This window comes from Dicentrarchus labrax, unplaced genomic scaffold (assembly GCF_905237075.1).
Source record: "Dicentrarchus labrax unplaced genomic scaffold, dlabrax2021, whole genome shotgun sequence".
Lineage (NCBI taxonomy): Eukaryota > Metazoa > Chordata > Actinopteri > Moronidae > Dicentrarchus > Dicentrarchus labrax.
The window spans coordinates 16306948-16328403 of NW_026136718.1; the positions used below are offsets into that span (position 1 = coordinate 16306948).

Genomic DNA, 21456 nt, shown 5'->3' on the forward strand with positions numbered 1-21456 from the left:
TCTTGCTATCAGAGGGGTTTAGCCGGTGCGTTTAGTTGACAGTACCAGAGACGGACCAACGGTAGAAACAAATCCGACTGTCAGGGATTCTTGACGATAACGGATTAAAAAAAACTAAATCGCCGCTAAAATACCTGACAAACACATAGCTACATCAGGCAGCCATTCTCTGTTCGCTTTTACCGTTTTTCAGACGGATCGACGGCGCACATCGTCTCTGACGGTAACGCTAACGTTATAAACAATAATAACAATGGCTTCTGGGTCGCCGTCGTCCTCTCCGGACACTGCGACGGGCTCAGGTACAGACCCAGCCCGGCCCGACACAGGGGAGCCCCTCGGTGGAGCAGGCTCAGACTCGGACTCGGACCTAGGTTTGGGTAAATTTGACTGCAGCGCCATGGAAATGGGGGACCGGCTGGAGGGAGACGAGCTGGAACGGGAGTTTGAGTCTGCAGCCGACCGCGTACGGGATCTGGTTCAGACTGCCAGCAGGGACCAGCTGCTGTACCTGTATGCACGATATAAACAGGTGAGGTCGGATTAAATGGCACCCTGGTTGCGTAGGCTAAAATTAACCCCTGAAATACTGGCACCATGTGTCTTTAGATTATAACCACATACATTGAAACATCCCTGTATAATCACTGATGTTTGACAGATGAGATAGGCCCGGAATATCTCTGTGCTGTCATCTGTGTAATTAGTTCAGGACAGCACTGGATCAGCAGAATAATCCGGATTTTGTTTTTCAGGCCAAAGTGGGAAAGTGCAATACACCAAAGCCTGGCTTCTTTGACTTTGAAGGACAGAGGAAATGGTAAGTGGTATAGCACTGGAATCCATTTTCAATGAATGGGTTTGTATATGTTGTTATGCTTTTGCTTACAGTGTTACAGGCTTGCATGAATGAATTTGGCAATCTTGAATTGTTAAAACGTCTGATTAAGCCTGCTATATTTATGCTTTTTTCACACTGAAAGACTTTTTAAAACTTAAAAAAACATGTAAAATCACACATCTGCAGTTTACAACTGTGGATTATGATTGTGTTGACAATTATATCATTACAGGCAAGCCTGGAAGCAGCTTGGAGACATGGAGGCGGAGCAGGCAATGCAGGAGTACATTTCCTGTGTCAATGTGTTAGACCCTGAAGGCAGCACGAAGGTACTGAGAACCATTTCTGATAAGCTGATTCCCAACACTGATCTTGAATGTTAACCACTGTACATAGCATGTAACTATACTATACAACTTTGTATCATTCTGAATAATAATATAGTGGATTCCAAAATAAGCATTGAATATATGTCTATATATGTGATAAACATATATGGACAGGACATTATAGGAACAGGGAGGATTATTAAAACCCTAGTAAGTGAATAATGTAAACAACACAGCTGGTAAACAAGTTGCAGACATTGTTATTTTATCCTGCTTAAACGTTGCTGTCAGTTGAGTTCGTCCCAAGTGATGATACTGAACTGAAGGTCAAATTCATCCAGACAGAGAATATTGTCTGAAAGCTCTTACAATTGTTCTGTAAATCATACATTGCCAACAGGATAACAAGATTTAGCTAAAAGCTAAATCCCACCCACCGGACTCTATGTGTTTACTAAAATGAGCCTTTAGGTATTTCAAATAAACACAAGTATTTGACTCAGCTCTGCTCTATGGTAAGAAAAAAAGGATGACAAGTATACAAACATCCAATGTCATTGCTGCCCTTGTAAGATGCAGTGCGGTGTTTTGCCAGTAGAGGTCAGTGTCACAGTGTCGTTTTGTCCCAGGCCTTTTTAGTGACTCTTTATTCTGTACATGAAGCATGAAAAATACATGAGAAGATTATGTTGTCTTGCTCAGTAGCTGACATTTTGGAGTATGAATAATGCAAAAAACTGTCATGTGCCTGTGTGTCTGGTCACCTTAGAGAGGCTGTTTACATCTCAGCCTCTGTCATGTCATTTGACTGTGTCAGGGGAGTTGTGTTGCCATGGGCAGGCTGTCCTTTGGGATGGCAGCAGAAGCTTTCAGTTACAACAACAACTTTGTACTGTCTGCTAATTTGGGAAGAGTATAATTTTCGGAAAATTAAGAACACATTTGTCATGTGTGATGTTCACATCAAAATGTGTGTTGCGAAACATAAATATGATAGTAAATATTGAGCAAAGCAGACTGAAGTACTTTTGCTGAGCATTGATATAACAGTGAAACTGTTTATACTGTAAATAGTCAGTTTTTGAAGGCAGCATTTTCAAAGGATAATCTAAAACTAATGACAGTGAAGATAATAGCAGCACAGTAACTGAGTGCCAGTCTCACAGTGTAGTTATGGGTGCATTTAGCGCTTCTGTTAGAATAAAGTCTGAAATGATTTCTTTTTTCTTTATATCTTTACATATTGAGGCTCAAAAAATAATCTAAAACTGAGAATGTTGCTATTAGGCTAGCAATAAGGAAAATGTTTTCTGAATTTAATCTGCATTGTTTTGGAAAAGACTGGACCGTCCGAGTTTGTGGAATTTGCGTTAGTCAATAAAACCAGATAAAGTTTGATGGTTTGAATCTCGTGTTAATTTGATATTAAAGATCAAAATGATTACTTTAAGGAAACTGAGGCTGTGTATCATGTTGCCACCAGTAACCACCAAAACATGTTGTTTTCCAGAAAGTAATTAGATTTTGATGTTAAAAGTATAAATGTAGAAAAAATACAGCTGGTCCCAGGTGTTGCGGCCACAAGTTGCCATAGCTTGTAATTAAGTGAAAATGGGCATCACTAAAACGGAACGTGTCACACCTGAAACTTCCTGCCACATCCCCGTTAGGCAAACTTCTGAACGGAGTTTGTGGATTCCCTCTTCAAGTGTAGTATACTCTCCAAACAGGGGGGGGATTCTCAGTCCCATAATGCTCTACAGGAACAGTTTTTTCTAGAATTGAAAAGCCAGAAGAATACATTTATGTCTGCCTTAAAAGGCCTGTCACATGTCCTGTGTGTCCTACGATACTGTAGTGTCTCAAATTATTTCCCCTCCATTTTCCGCTCTTCCTCTGGTTTCCCTCACCTCTTCACTACTGTACTTTTTGCTCTTCTTCCTCTTTGTTCTCTATCTCTGTGCTACCTGCCTATCTTTCCCCCACCTCCTCCTTTTCTGTTTGAACCTCTTCACTCTTTTATTGCCCCTAGGGGAGGGCCCTTTCTTTCCTCTCTTTCCATATTTAAGTCTCTTTAATAGTGTCACTGTCAACTACATATCCAATCCTGACACCTTCTTTTCTCTTCGGCCATGCTGCGGGGCAATACTCGCTGACTCTGCCCCACAGCTGCATAATGCCAGGAGAGAGCCCGGCAGACAGGCCAGCCAATGCACAAATGCCCCCCTGAAAAGAAGATGATTGTATTAGTGTTAACAAAGCACCATAGCATGGCAGTGGCTATTCTTTTGGAAGCACGGTCAAATGGTGTAAGTAGAAGTGCATAGACAGAGAAGCAGGAGAGAGAATAATAGCCAGAATTTGACCTCTGTTCCTGCCTCAATTGTTGAGCAGACACTGGCTTTATATTACATTATACTGCAGAGGAGCAGGGCCAGTGCATCAGCGAATATTCTGAGTTTCTGAAGTGAATTAGGTTGTCCCCAAAAGTGCACGCACAGTTGTTTTGCTTCGCTTGTCATGTTCTCTCCCACTCTCGCTATTTTCTGAAATCAGATTTGTGGGGGTTCTTTTGTCAGTCAAGATTGGTCAGCGAAGAATAGGCTGGGTAATAAAGTCTTGGCTGAACTGGATGTAATGTGGAATTCCACAAAAAACACAGAAGATTAACAAGGGTCACAAATTAAGGCGCTGTATATTTTATATTGGTCTTGTGCATATTGTTGGACATTTATTGCCTATGAGGTCATGTCTGAAGCCCTGAGACTTCTTTCCGAATTGTGCATTTTGAACTTAATCTGTGTCATGGATGCATTAGCTTCGGGTTGGAAGTGAAAAAGCTATAGGTACAGCTATTCATGGTGAACAGATGAACCCAACCTTTTTGTACTGCATTGAGCACACAAAACAATAAGGTCAGTACCTCTGTCTGTATGGGATAGCAACACAGGCTGCAGAACTACAGCAAGCTAGACACAGTTGGTATTGAACACTAGGTATTGTTGGAACAAGAAGTACGTTTGTTAACAGTGACCAACATCTGTGTTGAAAATTTTATATTTTTGTTTTTTACTGTGTTTAAGGTGGATATTGTCTTTTATTTGGCAGGAAAGACGAGGAGCAGAAAGAAGAACAGGCTTCGGAGGAGCAGCAGTCAGCTCTTTGTACCAGGAGGAGATGATCAGGTATTTACATCAGAAGTAACTCACACACACGCAGACACAGACACAGACACAATCAGAAACTGTAGAGACACGCATTGTACATGGTTGATTTCATCACACACACTCTTTCTTTAACTCAGTGCCATTAAGTTCTGTTTTAGAGGCCAAATGCATTTCCCAGTTCTTGAGGGTGCTGGAACAGACTCAGCTTTTCCCCTTCAGCTGTGAATCACCGCTTATTCAATGCTGAGGTCAACTCGATATCTGAGTCTGGCATTGTTAACCACTGATCTTGATGCTGTATTTGATTACATTCAACAGACCGTAACTGAAGTTAGGGCCCGGAGACGTCATACAGTTCTGATTTATGTTAATGAAATATATTCTCCATTTACTTCTGCCTGGCAGACTTACTCAAGCTTAAAAACCTCATCTTCATTTCAATGAAAAAAGAGCTCTTTTGGAGATGAAAATGAGATGTGTGAATCCTGCAGGTTTTCCCCCTAAATGGCTGTATGTGATTAGTATGCACGGTCTTGGGAAGAGGCGGCCAGAGTCTCCCCTTTTTAATTACGTTACGATTCGGGGGGTAACTTTGGGGGTGGGGGGGTGATGAAGACACGCTGGGTACAGCAGAGGGAGGCGGGTACAGCAGACTTCCCAGAACGATGCTCCCCTTGGTGATATCCAGTAGCAGCAATGCCCCGAGGGTAACCAGTAAGGAGGAAGTCATTAACATGGCACGTACACACACTTATGCACATGTGTGCACACATAAACATACACTTTTCACTATACGTCAACGCGATTGCATCCGAATTCATGCACAACCTGCCGGAACTGTCACACTCACTGCTCTGCTGCATTTCAATTTCCTTTTTCACACACACACACACACACACACACACACACACACACACACACATACAGAGCCACTCCATATTAAACAGCTAAGCACCTGTTAACCAGACAGAGAGTTAATTGCATTGCTCGCCGCTCATCTCTGTGTGTATATGTGTGTGTGTCTGTGTATCTGTGCGTGTGTATCGACAAAAGCAGGATTGATTAGCAATATCCCTGGGCTACTGAGCTGATCACTGTGTGATTGAAGAGGCTTTGAATCCTACATTTGTAATTCTCTCACCCATCTTGAAAAAGGATTCTGATAAACACTGGAGGCTTTGTTGTCCGGACACTTTGCTGGAAGCTGCTGCTGAGTTATTTGAGTTCTCATTGTTTCTCGTACTTCCATGGAGCTCAGCCCTGTTGGGAGCGTCAACCAGGGTCCTATAGGGGATGTGGTGACAGGTCATGTGTGTGTGTGTGTGTGTGTGTGTGTGTGTGTGTGTGTGTGTGTGTGTGTGTGTGTGTGTGTGTGTGTGTGTGTGATGGATGGTGTGGTTGTGGTGTTGATCAGTGTGAAGCTCAGGCCAGGTAGATGAGTGTTCTCCACCACTGTGGCCAGTTTAGCCTGATGGATGAAGGACATATCTGCCAGTACACGAGACTGGACACTCACATGTGAGCACATAATGCTCTCTCTCTCTCTCTCTCTCTCTCTCTCTCTCTCTCTCTCTCTCTCTCTCTCTCTCCCCCCCCTCTCCTCACACACACACATACACACACATACACAAACACGCACACCAAAAACCCTTTGTACCCCAGTTGTTGTGATGACAGAGTAGCCTGTGACCTTCCCAGCATGCACTGCGGTGCTGTTGATGTCACGTCGTTTATAGGACCCACATTAATCATTTGTTTGTTTATAGCCCGTTGTGTGTGTGTGTGTTTGTGTGTCCATGTAGGTGGATTCATCTGTACTCTCACCGTGATAGCGACTATATGCAGCTGTTGGTTGTGTGTGTGCATTCATATGTCAGTTTATTGTAGAAAACTCTGCACATTAAATAACCTTACTCTACATACTTGATGTGTGCTCGCTTTATATATGTGAGCATTGTGTCATGCGCCTGTCAGCCCAGCCCTGTCCGACCATCGACGAAAGACTGATGAGCTGGCCTATTGATTAGTTGCCGGGGAGACGGATGGCGGCCACACATCAGGGACACTTGGGGTCACCATGGCCATCAGACAAAGTGGGTGTGGCTCAGTGTGGAGACTCATGAATAAACATAACGCTGGTAATCAGGAGTATGTAAATTAATGTGCTCATACATAACCTAGCAGTGATAAAAGTGTAATGAGTTATTCATAATTCATCATGGGCTGATGAGGAGGTGGCGGGAAGAGGGAGGGGAGGATCTAGAGAATTGGGAGAGAGGCATGTAGATGAAAAGCCGAAGAAAGGGAAGTACAGAGGTTCATTAAAGAACAAGTAGTAGACAAAACTTTGTTTGTGTCCGCTGTTTGTGTCAATTTTAAAATAGTCTTCTCACAGTAAATAACTAAATGTATTTGTTGTGAGTGAGAATGGTTCTCTTCTTTTCTGGGATCAGTTTTAAGTTGTAGTTGATCCAGCTGTGTATGGAGAGAGGGCTGATGTTTGAGGCCAGTGGGTCACAGTGGGACCAAGAAACTATGCAAGGTTTCCCTGATTCAGTTATTGTTCTTCATATCAAACCTCACCTTTGTGTTTGTTTAAACAGACACACACAGCCTTTCGAGCACTTACACATTACAGATGGTTTGCTAGGGATGCTGCCAAACATTTTATTGTTCCTATGTGTGTTGCTGTTGTAACTTCTGCAAGGACAATAGACAACCAGTTTTTCATATACAGGTTCCTTCTCTTCAGGCTCAAAGAAGTAAGGATAAAAAGGCTTCTGGAAAGGCTGTATGGCTGCTGGTTAGTTTTTGGGTTGGTGCAAAGAAGGTGGAATATATTAATTAATTGATTGGTATAGTTTATTGGTATAGCAGAGGTTGTAAGGAGCCCAGATAGGGTTGTGATTATTCAATCAATTAATCTTAAAGTTATTTTCTGAATTACTCAATTAATCAGGTGGTCGATAAAATGTTGGAAAATGATGAGAAAACATCCATCGCCTTTTTCCAAAACCTGAAGCGATCTTCAGGCCTTTAAATGTCTTGTTTTGTCCAACCAACAGTCCAAAACCCTGAAGATATTCAGTTTAATTATTTATAGAAGCAAAGGAAATCTAAATGGATGCCGATAAACTAACTGATGAATTGACATGTGATTAAGTGAGTACTTGACAATAGCTTTGATCATGAAATAAATGCCCTGCGTTTTGTGAAATAGCCCCTCTGCTCTTTTTCCCTAAAGGTTGATTTTGTTATTTCATAAACATGTTATATATTTTCTGTTCTGTTTTTTGTTTTTTTTGTGTAGCCAGACCTTCATGCTAACTCTCAGTGTAAGGTAACTGAACCTAAGTATGATGTGTTAAGGCCATACTCAGCACAAAGCTAAACAACATCCTCAGTCTTATTTGGGCGACAGTCCACGGTTCCTCTTGTGTGACTGGAGCCAGGTGTGTGCTATGGGACTTGAGGCCCAGTGCCGCAGAGCAAGCAGGCATCAGAGACTGGAAGAGGGGGATTTGGCCTTGGGGATGACTGACTTACTGCGTGGGAGTGGTAAAGCGGTGGGTATGCGGGGTTTCTGTCAGACAATGGAGCACTAAATTCAATTAATCTGAATGGCCGGCATGGGTAAGAGGGAGGGGAAGGCGTAAAGCTCTAAATGAGATTTCGCCCCTTCTCTCCCCTTCACCCAACAGCCCTCCTTCACCACCACCACCACCACCAGCACTGCACCCTGTCTCCCCCCAGCACTCACTCCTGTCCCCAATGCCAGGAGGTGATTAGAGACACAGAGATATAATCAGAGGTGGGATGGTGCCGCTGTGTGTGTGTGTGTGTGTGTGTGTGTGTGTGTGTGTGTGTGTGTGTGTGTGTGTGTGTGTGTGTGTGTGTGTGTGTGTGTGTGTGTGTGTGTGTGTGTGTGTGTGCGTGTGCGCGTGTGCGTGCGCGCGTGTGCCGGTGTTCCCGAGAGATGGGGCACGTGTGGCTGCTGCTGTCAGACAGACACACTCGGTATGTGTTTGCGTTATCTGCTATGTCTGCATGTTTCATAACCCACTTATCCCATGCAGATAGTTGTTTTGGTGTCGAGATTTCCATTGCAAAACAGTACAACAGGGATGAGTGGAATTGTGTTTGCGGTTCTCACAACATTGACATTTTATATTTAAAAAAACAGTGTCTGTAACTCATATCATAGATTAAACATCATTCTTTGTCTTTGTCTTTGTGACTTATTCTTCAGTAGAAAGTAGTTCTAATGAAATCTGTCCACGGTGAGGTTTGTGGGTTATTCAGAACAACCAGGATAGTGAATGGGTAAAGAAATCTTGCTGTTAATTTTTTTAAATTAAATGAGCACCATAAACAAAATCCATTCGCCCTCATTGTGGACTAGAGGCTCCTGAAATACCCAAATCTAGGAAAGTAAAACCAGTCATCTGATCCTTCAACCTCAAATGATGGTTCAAAAAAATGAAGTTGACTGACTCTTCTCCTTTCCCTGTCTCTGTTTCTGAATCACTCTCAGGGAAGAAGATAAGAACATCTTTGACTACTGCAGAGAAAATAATATCGACCACATCAGCAAGGCCATCAGCTCCCAGAAAGTGGATGTCAATACTAAAGACGAAGAGGTAACTGCAAACACTGTAATGTCTATACATAATGTGGGTAAGTGGCATCAGGGTGCAGGGAGAGTAGGGAAATCAACAATTTATCAATCCAGAGGATCCATGTTCAAACCCCATGTCAGGAAGGATTTACCTTTCTGAAGTGTCCTTTTGCAAGGCCCTGAGTCTGTACCAGTCTCAGGGTTATTGTCATGTGCTCTGACCTCTTGCGCAGCAGGGCGGGTAAAAATTATCAGTGGCATATCACAGAAAAACAGGTCACTGGGGGATGATGCACACCGCTCTTTTTGCAGTCGTTACATAATGGTTTCAATGAACTGAAGCCACTAACACATGGGAACCGCTCCTCGGGCTGAGATGCGTAAATTGTGTAAATGGCTATTACCACCGCGAGGTGTTTTCTGGATTGACCCCGAAATCCATTCATCTGCCCTCGATTCATTATCAGCCAGGCCAAATGGCTCGCTCCCTGCCTCTCTTTCATCACAGCCGCTCTTCAGATAAACAGGCAGTCGGCTGGTGAGTTCCTGACCAAAGGCCAGATGGTTGAGGGAGCTCGGCAGAGAAAGCTTTGTCTAGCTGCTGCCATTGTTGTTTCCCCATCTGCAGTGCAGCTTGCTCGACAGCAGAGGGCAGTGGTGAAGTTTCACATCAGCAGGAATCCTGATCTGCTTGTGCAACTCGGAGAGAGAGAGAGAGAGAGAGAGAGAGGCAGAAAGAGGGCAGAAAGAGGCTCTGTCCCAGTACTCACTCTTGGGGTGTGTGATCAAATATCCACCTGTGTTATGTATTTCTAGTAGTTGCCAACAAAGCCAAGAAGGAGTTTAGACTGAGAGCGTGTGGAGGATTTTCAGAACACATCAGGATGTGCTTTGAACTCATCCCATCATTCATACAAATTCCACATTGCTTTGGGTTGCTTAGGCTGAGACACTGTTGTAAACGTATTTTTTCTGATAATTAACAAACAATAGCCAATTAGCATCACAATTATATTCAACAATGAAACAAAAACAGAAAAGCAAAAATCCTGGATGGATAGATGGATAGATGGATAGATAGATAGATAGATAGATAGATAGATAGATAGATAGATAGATAGATAGATAGATAGATACTTTATTTATCCCGAGGGAAATTCAAGAAAGGAAATCAAAGGAGTAATGCGATGGTTTCACTAGAAGAAGTTATCTGGGATTAGTGTCACATAACAAGATAACATGATCATAGCAAGATATGTCCTTGTGTATGATACAACATTTTGGAAAAGCATGTACTGCTTAAAATCATTCTTGGGAAAAACAGTAGGGAGGTTACAATTTCAGATGCTATATTGTATGTAATGCATATATAAAGTTTCTAATTTAAGTCATAACCATAAGTCATAATTAATTACAAAAAAACATTGTGCATTGTTTTGATATAAATAAAATAGTTGAATTGTTTCCCAAAAGAGATAATACAGATGTTCACCTCAAATAAAACCATTTATTTAACAATTATAAAGCAAGAAAAATTTCATTTATTGTTTTGTATTGCATTCCTTCAGGTGGAAGATGCTAGCCAGTTTATATCTTTACCTTATTTGTCATTCATATGTGTTTGGATTCAAAATCATTCAGATTCTTGCATCTTATTATGCTTTTTATATGAACGTAGTTCATTTTTAGATCAGGAACAAGTACAAGTATTATGATTATGAGTATAGTTTGAAATTAACTGTAATTGTTCATTGTTGCCAAAAAACAACTTCTGGTGTGGCAGTGCAGAAAATCCTGAATTTTGGGATACAGTGACACTTAAGAGCAGGACTAGAAGGAGTGACCATCGTTTGTTACGACAAAGATGTCTAGAGAGGCTACTTTCTTCATTGATTCATTGAAAGGAGGGAGAGAGAGGGGGATGACATGCATTAGAGGGCCACAGGTCGGAGTCGAACCCATGGCCACTGTAGCAAGTACTCAGCCTTTGTACATGGGGCGCCAGCTTTACCAGGAGAGCTACCAGAGCGCTTCAACTTTCAGTTTATTATTGACCAGATTTATTCAGTTAATATCCAACATACAAGATTCACAGTAATTTCACCTTTGAGTAATCTCTTTGGTATTTAAAGGCATACTATGCAGTTTTCCGGTTATGTCAAACCGCTACCCCTAGAGTCGCTGCAGAGTACTTGTATTTAACGTTAACTGTCGTAAATACCACTCACCAGAGCCGTCTCTATATACCCCCTTGTATACCGGTACATGTTCAGTAGGATGGAAGCGTCGGACATCGAACAGGCAAAGATAGACTCTGAAGATGTCTACTGACCAGTTAACGTCTGAGTGAATGCCTGCTAGTGTCTTCCATTGAGGCTGCTTCTTATGTCGCTGATGTATGTGACGTTGCGCCGTAAAGTAATTCAGGATTCTCGCGAGATTAGGCGGGGCGCCACCTTTCAGACTTGCATTGCTGGTTCTGCCAATGGCGTCCCTCTCCAGCTTTGCTATCGGGATGATTCGCTATACTACGAGTTTTTTACCATCGAAATTACTTTGAAGCTGTTATATTAAGGTAAAAATCTTTTTGAGAGGGAGCGTTGGCAGAACCAGCAATGTAAGTCTGAAAGGTGGCGCCCCGCCAAATCTCACGAGAATCACAAATTGCTTTACGGTGCGACGTCACATACATCAGCGACATAAGAAGCAGCCTCAATGGAAGACACTAGCAGGCATTCACTCAGACGTTACCTCGTCAGTAGACATCTTCGGAGTCTATCTTTGCCTGTTCGATGTCCGACGCTTCCATCCTACTGAACATGTACCGGTATACAGGGGGGAGGGGATCAGGCCGTGAGTGCAGAGACGCAGAGCCCTATATAGAGACGACTCTGGTGAGTGGTATTTACGACAGTTAACGTTAAATACAAGTACTCCGCAGCGACTCTAGGGGTAGCTGTTTGACAAAACTGGAAAACTGCATAGTGTGCCTTTAACAATGTTTCCAATGAGATTTACCATTATATTACTGCATGTCGGCACCTTTTAGGTGTGCACATTTCATACTATCTCAAACATGCAAATCGCGAGTTTGCATCAGGGCAGAGCCAACGAGAGAGGATGGGAGGATAGCAGAAGACTGTACATATGCTAGTAACCATTAATATTTCTATATAGCAGTGCTTCTGTCCTCCACAGTGAGCGAGAGTTTGTCCTCTCCACATGAAGAGAATGGAGGCTTTTACTCACCTGCGCACTTGAGCAGAGAGTGTTTAACATTTATTACCTGTGGTTTACCCTCCTGGATTGGACTCTCTTCTAAATATCAAGACTGTCCCAAACGCTGAATGTTTCTGTAAATAGTCTCAACTTTGAATGCTACACTTATTCTATTTGACACATTTAGTGTTTTAATAATCACCCCAACTCCCCGCAAAAGCCCACTTAATACTTGTGCATTCAGTATCCAGTTGGAAGTAGTGAACTCTTCAGTCGTCAGTAAAAATGTGGCTGGTAGTCAGCAACAGCACACCTGGAAGAGAGCAGGAAAGAGAGAGTGAGGAAGCGAGAGAGAGACCAACTTATTGGTATTCTGGCCTGGCTTATAAGTATCCATTTTAACATGCAGCCATGGTGATCAATATGATTTAAGCAACAGAATTGGACTCGGAGAGTTTGCTTTACCTAATTGGCCTCACTGAAAAATGAGCTTGCATGGTTTTATTAGAACAAGGATCTTGGACCTAAGGAGAGGATTTTGTGTGTGTGTGTGTGTGTGTGTGTGTGTGTGTGTGTGTGTGTGTGTGTGTGTGTGTGTGTGTGTGTGTGTGTGTGTCTGTGTGTGTCTGTGTGTGTGTGAGAGAGAGTGAGAGAGAGAGATAGAGTAGGGGGTTGCTGATCAGGGGGCTGTTCTTGCTCTGTGGACAGTGTCCCATCAATCAAGCTTTACAGACTGCGTGCAGGTTACTGTAATTTGTGCGTGAGCCCTCAGTCTCTGCTTGAACCACCTCACTGCTCTCCTTTTTATACACACACACACACACACACACACACACACACACACACACACACAACTCACAGCAAGCTACATATCTCATCACTCTGTCCGCAGGTCGGGCTCTGATTTCTGAATGGCAATGCATAATTTATTTTGTCTGAAAGCAAAGAAACAGATTGAAGTTAACTTTGAAGAGCGTGAAGTGTAGGAGGAGAGGGGCGAGGAGGAGGATGCCCCATGTGTTTTTGGTGTTATTCATAACTGATCCACACTGTCTGATGCAATAAAGCTAATTTAAACATATCAGCGGTGTTAAATGTTTTAGTCGTACCTTTGCAAACGCCATTTAAAGTATGCTGGTTCATAATAATCATCTGGTGTTTTTCTGTTTGCAGGGTCGGGCTCTCCTGCACTGGGCCTGTGACAGAGGACACAAGGAGCTGGTGTCTGTATTGCTTGAGCACAAAGCAGACATCAACAGTCAGGTGAGCAGCATTTGTCTGTATTTCTAAGATGTAACTGTCCAAGATTTTCATTGGGTTGGTTTTGGCAACCACATAGTGCATTCAGTCGGTGCCTAAATCTAAAAAGAACTTCAGTTTCCAAATGAATGAGCGGAAACCAAATGTGCTCCTCTTGTTTTTGTACGTTTTATTTCAACTGTATGACGACTCTTGGCATTAGAGAACTTACGGATGTTTTATTTTTCATTTCCCACTTCTCATTTTTAACAAAGATATAATAGTACTTGTTTTTTTAGCATTCAGCAAAGCAACTACAGCTCCCATGAGTTTTTGACCTATGTTATAAGGACGGGAAACACCAGTATTATGTTTCAGCTTTTCAAAAAAGATCGATGAAAGAAACCCTCTATGGGAAAATACATTTTGGAGCAGTTACTCGCCCAGCACTGGAGCGAGACTTGAGATCTCTATTACGTTATTAGATTCCACCTCTATAATGGCATAAATTACTAAACTTGAGAGGTGGAGTCAGGGACAGTTTTTTTTTTTTTTTTACGTGGTTGAAGAACATAAATGCACATTCATGCAGTGCAAAGTTTTTTTCAATAACTCTTAGTCATTCATTACAAATGCTTTAGAGTTTGTTCTGCCGGATAACTTTATTGTGTTTGTGAAGTTAACAAAGATGCGTTGAAACATTTTCCTACACCAGGACACAAGTCTTGTGGCTGTATTCTGTTTTAGAAATCAGCATGTAAACCCAAGGCACATAGTGACATCTCAGGCATCCCCATTGCCCTTCTCTTTTCTCTCTCCGTCCCCTCCATCCCTTCCAGAAGGTCACCTTTAATTCACTTTGTGCCACAGACAAATCCCCCAGAGCTTTAGCAGACAGAGTTAGCTGGTAGCTAGCCTAGTGTTTAGCCTCCCCGAGGTTTAGCAGCATCCAGGAGGCTTTAGCTTTGGCGGTAAGCTGGCTCAGCTGCACATCGGAGAAATTACTCCTCTTCCCTGCCCAGCAGCACGACACAGTGCAGTTCACCGGGCTGCACACTTAGGCTTTAACTGTTAGGCCGAATCAATTGGAAGTAATCAGGCAAATTGTTTTACGTTGCACAACCCACATAATCAGGACATTTCACAAATGACTTTCTCTTTTGTGGTCATGCGTGGCCCCTTTTTGTTTTGAATGCTTGCAGGGAGGGGGGGGGATTTGTGGCGAATGGTTCATAAAAGACTTAACAGTGGGATAACTACGAAACACTTCACTAATGATTTAGAGCCATATCAAGATAATGACAGCAGAGGAGGATTGATGTATGGATAGAGGCTTTTGTCCTTTTGCAAGATGTATTGTATTTAAAGTCATGTATCTATCATGAAAATATAAATTGATATCCCAATGTAGCGGTCAAAGTAGGAAACATAAATCTTTTGGCCAGGTAGTGATAATGGATGGATCAACTTGAGTCTTTTAATTTATTTCCCTCTCACTTTTGTCTGATATTACTGCTTTTCGTATCGAAACGCATACAGGGAAATAATCCTGAATCATTTGTAATGGAGCAAACAGAGAGAATGGCGGTAATTTAGAGATTTCAGGTCTATTTAAATTATTTAAAATCCTGTTCTCCTTTTAAATTTGCCTTTTTAAAGACAAAAAAAAAACCTAAAAGGGAGCATGCATGCATTCAGGCCATCAGGACCTTTTCACCTGGCTGTCTCTCAGGTGTTAGAGGAATATTAAAGACACTGGACCTCTGCAACACAGAGAGATTTATGAGGTGGCAAAGAGGTGGCTGAGAGAAAAATATAGTCAGCTAAATCATACGACTCTGTCGCAATGCCAAATTATCTCACTATGTGAAGCTTACAGAAAGATTTGCTTCCCATTAGAACCTGCTCGAACATCCTTTTGTTCTTTTTCCTTGGGGTTAGGTCAACAAGGAAAGGAACTGAGGATGAAATTAGGAAAGTAGCGTTTTTGTTATATTAGAGAAAGATAAAAATTTGATGGACGGCTTTATGCTTCTGTCCTTCTTGCCCAAAGGCCCTGTCATATGTAACAAAGAGTATGGGAGGTCGTTTGTGTGTGTTCATGAGAGGAATAGAGGAATGTTTGGGTTGTTTGCAGGCTATTAGAGCGACCAGTAATCTCTCTTGACCTCTACCAACTGCCGAGCAACCAGTAAATAAAGATCAAACATGATTTATGCTTAATTTGTTGATTAAAAAGGGGAGGGGACTTCAGAGTTAAAACAAAAAGTATTATTATTTGCTTGGCAGCGGAGGAAAATCGTTTGAATTAATCAACTGATTGTTTTAGTGAATTGTTCCCAAACCCTGGTAACCTGCATTAAGGGCTCGTTTGATAGTTAATCCTGGATCAAGGCAGGGAGGGACTACAATAGGTATCTGTGTGTGTTTGAATACACAGATCACAGCTCTGCCACCTGCCAATTGTAGATCAGGCCCTGGTGCTGGTTCTGTGCATTAAACCCCACCACACAAACACACACAACGCCCCACCCACCCTCACCGAGTCACTGCTCCTTCAGCTAATACACCCAGAAAAAGTGGGGCAGATAGCGCAAACTGTGGGAAAGACAGTAAAACCCCACTTAATGTAATAATGATAATGAATGCTTAAATGCTGACTGGACTTATATTCTGTGTGCTAGAATGTATTTAAGAGCATTAAAGAGGCATTAGCTTAAGTTTAGGACATTCCATCATATCACGACAGCAGTGAAAACAGATCACACAACACTAATTCATCACTTATCAGTGGCCTTTTGTTCAGCTAGGAGAAGTATAAATGTTTTAAAGACATTACTGTGTCAGATTTTTATTGGTAGTGACCAAAATATGTCTCTGTACCTGAGTACTGAGAGCTGCATTGAATTCTGGGTCAGATTCTTAGTGTGGTCTACTTATTCTCTGATTGGATATAATTATAATAATGATTTAGGCCGTCGACCAAATAATCTCACCACAAGGTTCATTTGGTAGCTATCCTGGAGCTTTCAATCAGGTCACATGATCTTCAAAAGCAGATGCAAATGGAATTGTAGATATTTAAATGAAACCATTTTCTTTGGTTTCTTGGAGGTTTCTGACAAAAAAATTACTCCAACTAACTTTTCTCATTTTTGACTATTTTATTAGAAAGTTCTTCTGCAGCTGTTTTGTGTTCAGACATAATTAAACAGGCTGCATTCAAGAAGTTTGGTTAACCCTTTATCAGGCGAGGAACCATATATGGTCACTTCCTTATGACGGTTTTAATTACACTTCTATGGCATATTTTGGTGGGGGGTTTTTTTATAGGTGATATACTAATATACACTTCACTGTTACTGCTTTCTTTCATTAATAACTCAAAGTGGGCTTGATCTTGATTTGCTTATGGCTTATTTATTACATATTTTCATAGTATATTGATGTGGCATATTTCTTTTGCAGCAGCTGTCTGTCCTGTCCTTCTATGGGAAGAGGAGGCCAGATTGTTGTTGTGCCAGCCAACCTAGACATTATTGACTTTGATTTGCAGCCTAAAACTGAAACTTTTTAAAAAAGTCAAAAAAGAAAAAATGTCTTCTTATATCCACCAATAACACTCCAGGGTTAAAATTTTAAATTTCCAAGTATTTCAGTGAGTGCCCTATAAGATTTGTTAAAAAAAGATTTTTGCATTCCTCAATCTGAGGCATCAAAACAGTATTGTTTTAGATATAGATACCAAAACTAGTCTTAATAGAACTCATATCAAAAGATTTAAACAATACCCAGCACTAATTACAAGTAACTGATCTGATTCAGTTAAATTTCATTTTCTTTTTTTTTTACAATATTGTGTCTACAGCAGATTCTACAAAGAATAGAAATGACAAAATAATGTAACACAAAAAAACAAAGGAATGTAGGGTAAAATGGTATGAAAGTGTTCGGTGGTGAAGATTTCCTGCCACTCTCTAATGTGTACAATCTCTACAGGGAAATAAGAACAATAGTTTCTGTATTTCACGAAAAAGAATGTGTGTGTCAGTTCACTGTCACGGGGGGTTTCAGAGGCAAGAAACCAAATTGCGGTGTATTGCCATTTTTACCCTTTGTAGCCTTGGTACAAATTAAACAAACAGGCTAACCGGCTGTAGCTTCATATATACCTTCAGATGTGAGAGTGGTATCGACCTTCTCATCCTTTTCTGAGCAAGAAAGCAAATCAGCATATTTACTAAAATACTGAACTTTTCCTTTTAGAAAAGTTTAGCTCATTCAAAATACTGTGCATCTTGGATATTTTGGATATGCTTCCTTTTGTATGACTGAAAGTTGAGGAGTATTGTCCTTTCATTGGTCAAGGTGTGTGTGTGTGTGTGTGTGTGTGTGTGTGTGTGTGTGTGTGTGTGTGTGTGTGTGTGTGTGTGTGTGTGTGTGTGTGTGTGTGTGTGTGTGTGTGTGTGTGTGTGTGTGTGTGGTCATTCTCTGTCCAGACGCTGTAATCCCACACACACACAGCTAAGCCTCATCCCACACACACACAACTTTTGGTTTCCAGGAGGAAATCCCAAACCTTTCTCTAACCCTCCCAACAAGCTGTAGGGTTGCCATGGAAATATGTATTAGATTTATAGAAAAGGACATGCCCATTCATGGGAACTGGAGTCTAAAAGGAAGGGCTTTGGTTCAGAGGAGATGCTGCAGACTATAACAAAGGTCAGGAATGGCCCAAAGTCTAACTTATTACTGAGAGGCTAAGTGAGGGAAGGGGGGGGGATTAGGCTGACAAAGAGGAAGGACAGGTGAGATGCAGGTTAACACAACACAAACACAATGCCAGGAAGGAAACATTGTGAAGGTTTAAGAGCAGGTGATTGAAGGAAAAGGGTAGCACAGGTTTTAAGCACATGGTTGTGTCTCACATGCTTTTATTCAACTCATGCCTGCTTTGTTTTCTCTTTCCCCTCTCCTCATCATTCTCCCACCCCCCTCCCCGAACTCCCATCCCCTTCACTTCATCCCTCCCTTGCCTCCGCCTCTACTTTGTATTAAAACAACATGATCCATGAGGCGGGGAGGGCGACTCGCAGCACCGCTAATTCTAATTAATCCAGCGTGGTAGCACGGCCACGGCAGGCCCCAAGCGCTCCCAGTCTATCAGATAGAAATTCATAACTTAATTGAGGTCAGAGCCTCGAGCCGGCAGAACAAAAGTCTCCAGCCAGGACCAGCTAGATCAATAGTAATAAATATCTGACTGGGCGGCCTACAATTGGTGGCTGGAGAGCACACAACAAGTCTCATACACATATACTGCATGTAGAACCTGAAGGGATGTCTGGGAAGTGTGTGAGGAGTTGAGCCTTCAAGACTGGTAGACTGGCATACTTCATTAGATTTACTTCCATTTCTTCTTCGTTTTATTATTTCATAATGAAACTGTAAATTTCATGGTTTTTTTTTGCTAAACTGGTATCAACAGTTTGTCTGCTTGTGTGTAAAATAGAGAGAGGAAGCTTTGAATATAGATGTCTGTATGGCTGATATGTAATGACAAAGTCTCTCTTATATTATGGATCCATTGATTTGATATTGATGGCAGTGGTGTAGGTCGACTCAGGCTGTTGGTTTATATATATATAATGTAGTAAAACAGTGAATTCCTGACTATGTGTGTGGCAAAGAACTTGGGCAGTTTGTATAATATAAATCAATATGCTGATTTACTCTGATATTAGGTCATTGTTGATAAGGCATTGCAGTACAGATTTAGGAACAGTGCCTTCATTACATAGTTTCTTCACCAAAGAGCTCTTAGAAGTGTGAAGCCTCCCACACAGCACATATATTGGTCACAATTCTTTAATATCCAAATTTAAATGATCCTTTTCAAAAATGTTTCATGGATTTATGTTTATTTGATATTGTTATGACCCTGGCTCAATGGATGTGACATAGAGGAGTCACAAAACACATAGGATTTGCAAAACGAGGTTTATTTCAATCAAGTCAAAAAGACACAAAGAAAATGGTGGCTGGCAGCAATGCTGCTGATTCTGGCTGCAGTGTGAGAGAGAGAGAGAGAGAGAGAGAGAGGGTGGGTGGAGCTTAACAAGGTTTCTGCCAGCAGGTGCCAGAAATTAGGAGGGAATGATGGCAAAGTTTCCAGGTTACCTGCAAAACAGAGCCCACAGAGTAGCTTTCGACGTAACATATGAATAATGAAGTGTTTTAATATGATATCACATTGAGTTAAATCCACGCTAAAAGCTGAGGCTGCCATACAAGTTAGGGCTGTAACTAATACGTTTTTTCAATCTATTGTTTGTTTTTTCAGTTATTTAATCTTGTAATCTTTTAGCCTTTAGAACATCAGAAAATATATAATATAATGCCCATCACAGTGTCCCAGTGTGCCCAAAGAGAGAGGCTTAAATTGCTTGATTTGTCCAACCAACAGTCTAAAACACAAAGATATTGTTAACAGCATCTTGATCTGGTAAAATTAAATTATATAAATTATAAAACAGAGAAAAGCTGAACAATCTACATTTGATCAGATGGAAGCAGATAATATGTGGCATCTCTGCTTAATAAATGACTTGAACAGTGCAGGTTTGTTTTCCATCAGTAGACTAATTGACTATTCAGCTAAATGTTCCAGCTCTTTTACCAGCGTCGACTGGCTTTTTAAATGTTTATACAATTACTGGCAGTTTGATAATATGTACACAAGTTAGGACCACTTTTGAAGAGAACTGTTGTACCTTGTTAATTATTTTAATAATCCAGTTTTGTTATGAAATAGTGCAGATGTACTGCATGTTAAATGGGTGGAAAAAATATAAAACGTCAGACTGCTGTATAAATATGGACTGTTGCAATTACCAAATAGCACAAGGCTGCCCTTTTTTCTCAAAGGAGAAAGTGTTTCGGACAGCTTCCTAAATAAAATATTCTTGATTTGTGCCAAATCCCTAGCACAAATCAAGTAGCATGTCAGAGAAAATATTTCATTTTAATCCAACTGAACAAATTGTACGTATAAGCATCTGTTTGTGCCCCTTTTCTCATGAAAATGCATAGTAAACCTGTATTGATATTTATAATATTTCATAATGAAGTCATAATATTCAGCAAAAATTAAATATTGCAACCTTTTGTGTAGGTTATTTTGCAGCTCTACAGCATTGTAGAGCTTTTTGAACTCAAGCTCGGCCTCCTGTACCAAACAAAGAACACTGAACCCTCTCATCTGTGTCCTCTACTGTGGTGTCAACTATTTGTGTGATCAAAGTGGTACACACACACACACACACACACACACACACACACACACACACGCTCACACACACACACCATGGTGGTTGATTGAAATTCTACGGTGGAGGCATTATTACACGTTTGTATCCCTCCCCTTTCCCAGCACTGCCTCCTATAACTAATGGCTCAGTCAGGCCAGTCATAACAAATATCCAGCAAGATTCGTCATAATTGTGTGTGCGCATGTGTGTGCGTGTGTGTGTTCGTATGTTTGTGTGTTTGTAATGCTGCAACCTATCCCCCAGATTATATAGGGTCTTTAAGAAAGAGAAGGCAGCAAGAAAAGTACAATAAGAAGACAGAATTTATTGAGGATTCATAGAATTTAAATGGGGAATAAAATAGGACGGAGGGAGAAATAGAGCAGGTAAACAAAGATATGAGATAGACACTAGCCTCTCATAGCTTTGTTTACGTGCTCTATTTCTTTCAAGGTTTGGATGATATGATGATATATTGTGATACAATATTAATTTGTTAGAGATTTTGCCATACTGTTTATACATGTGTCTTTTTTTCACCTCTCTGGGTGCATTAGGCCTCATTAACAATGTCACAAATCAATCAGCATGACTGCTAGAATAGACCTTTTTCACAGCAGCCATTTTGACATGAGAGCGTAGGGTAAACACAGGTGTTACCAGTGGCACTAATTAAGGTTTGATTCCATTTAGTGTAGCAGAGCCTTCCCAGTGAGCCAACATGCACAATAGC

General features: G+C 41.3%; 1 protein-coding gene across 1 annotated transcript in view; it reads left to right on the forward strand.

The window, feature by feature from the left end:
* Positions 1 to 21456, forward strand: part of acbd6 (acyl-CoA binding domain containing 6) — a 34102-nt gene continuing 12646 nt past the window's right edge. Inside the window, exons 1-6 of the mRNA XM_051377985.1 lie at positions 1 to 532; positions 756 to 820; positions 1074 to 1170; positions 4279 to 4355; positions 8872 to 8977; positions 13348 to 13437. Of these exons, the coding sequence (XP_051233945.1) occupies positions 254 to 532; positions 756 to 820; positions 1074 to 1170; positions 4279 to 4355; positions 8872 to 8977; positions 13348 to 13437 (714 nt within the window). The 5' untranslated portion in view covers positions 1 to 253. The remainder of the gene's footprint in view (positions 533 to 755; positions 821 to 1073; positions 1171 to 4278; positions 4356 to 8871; positions 8978 to 13347; positions 13438 to 21456) is intronic.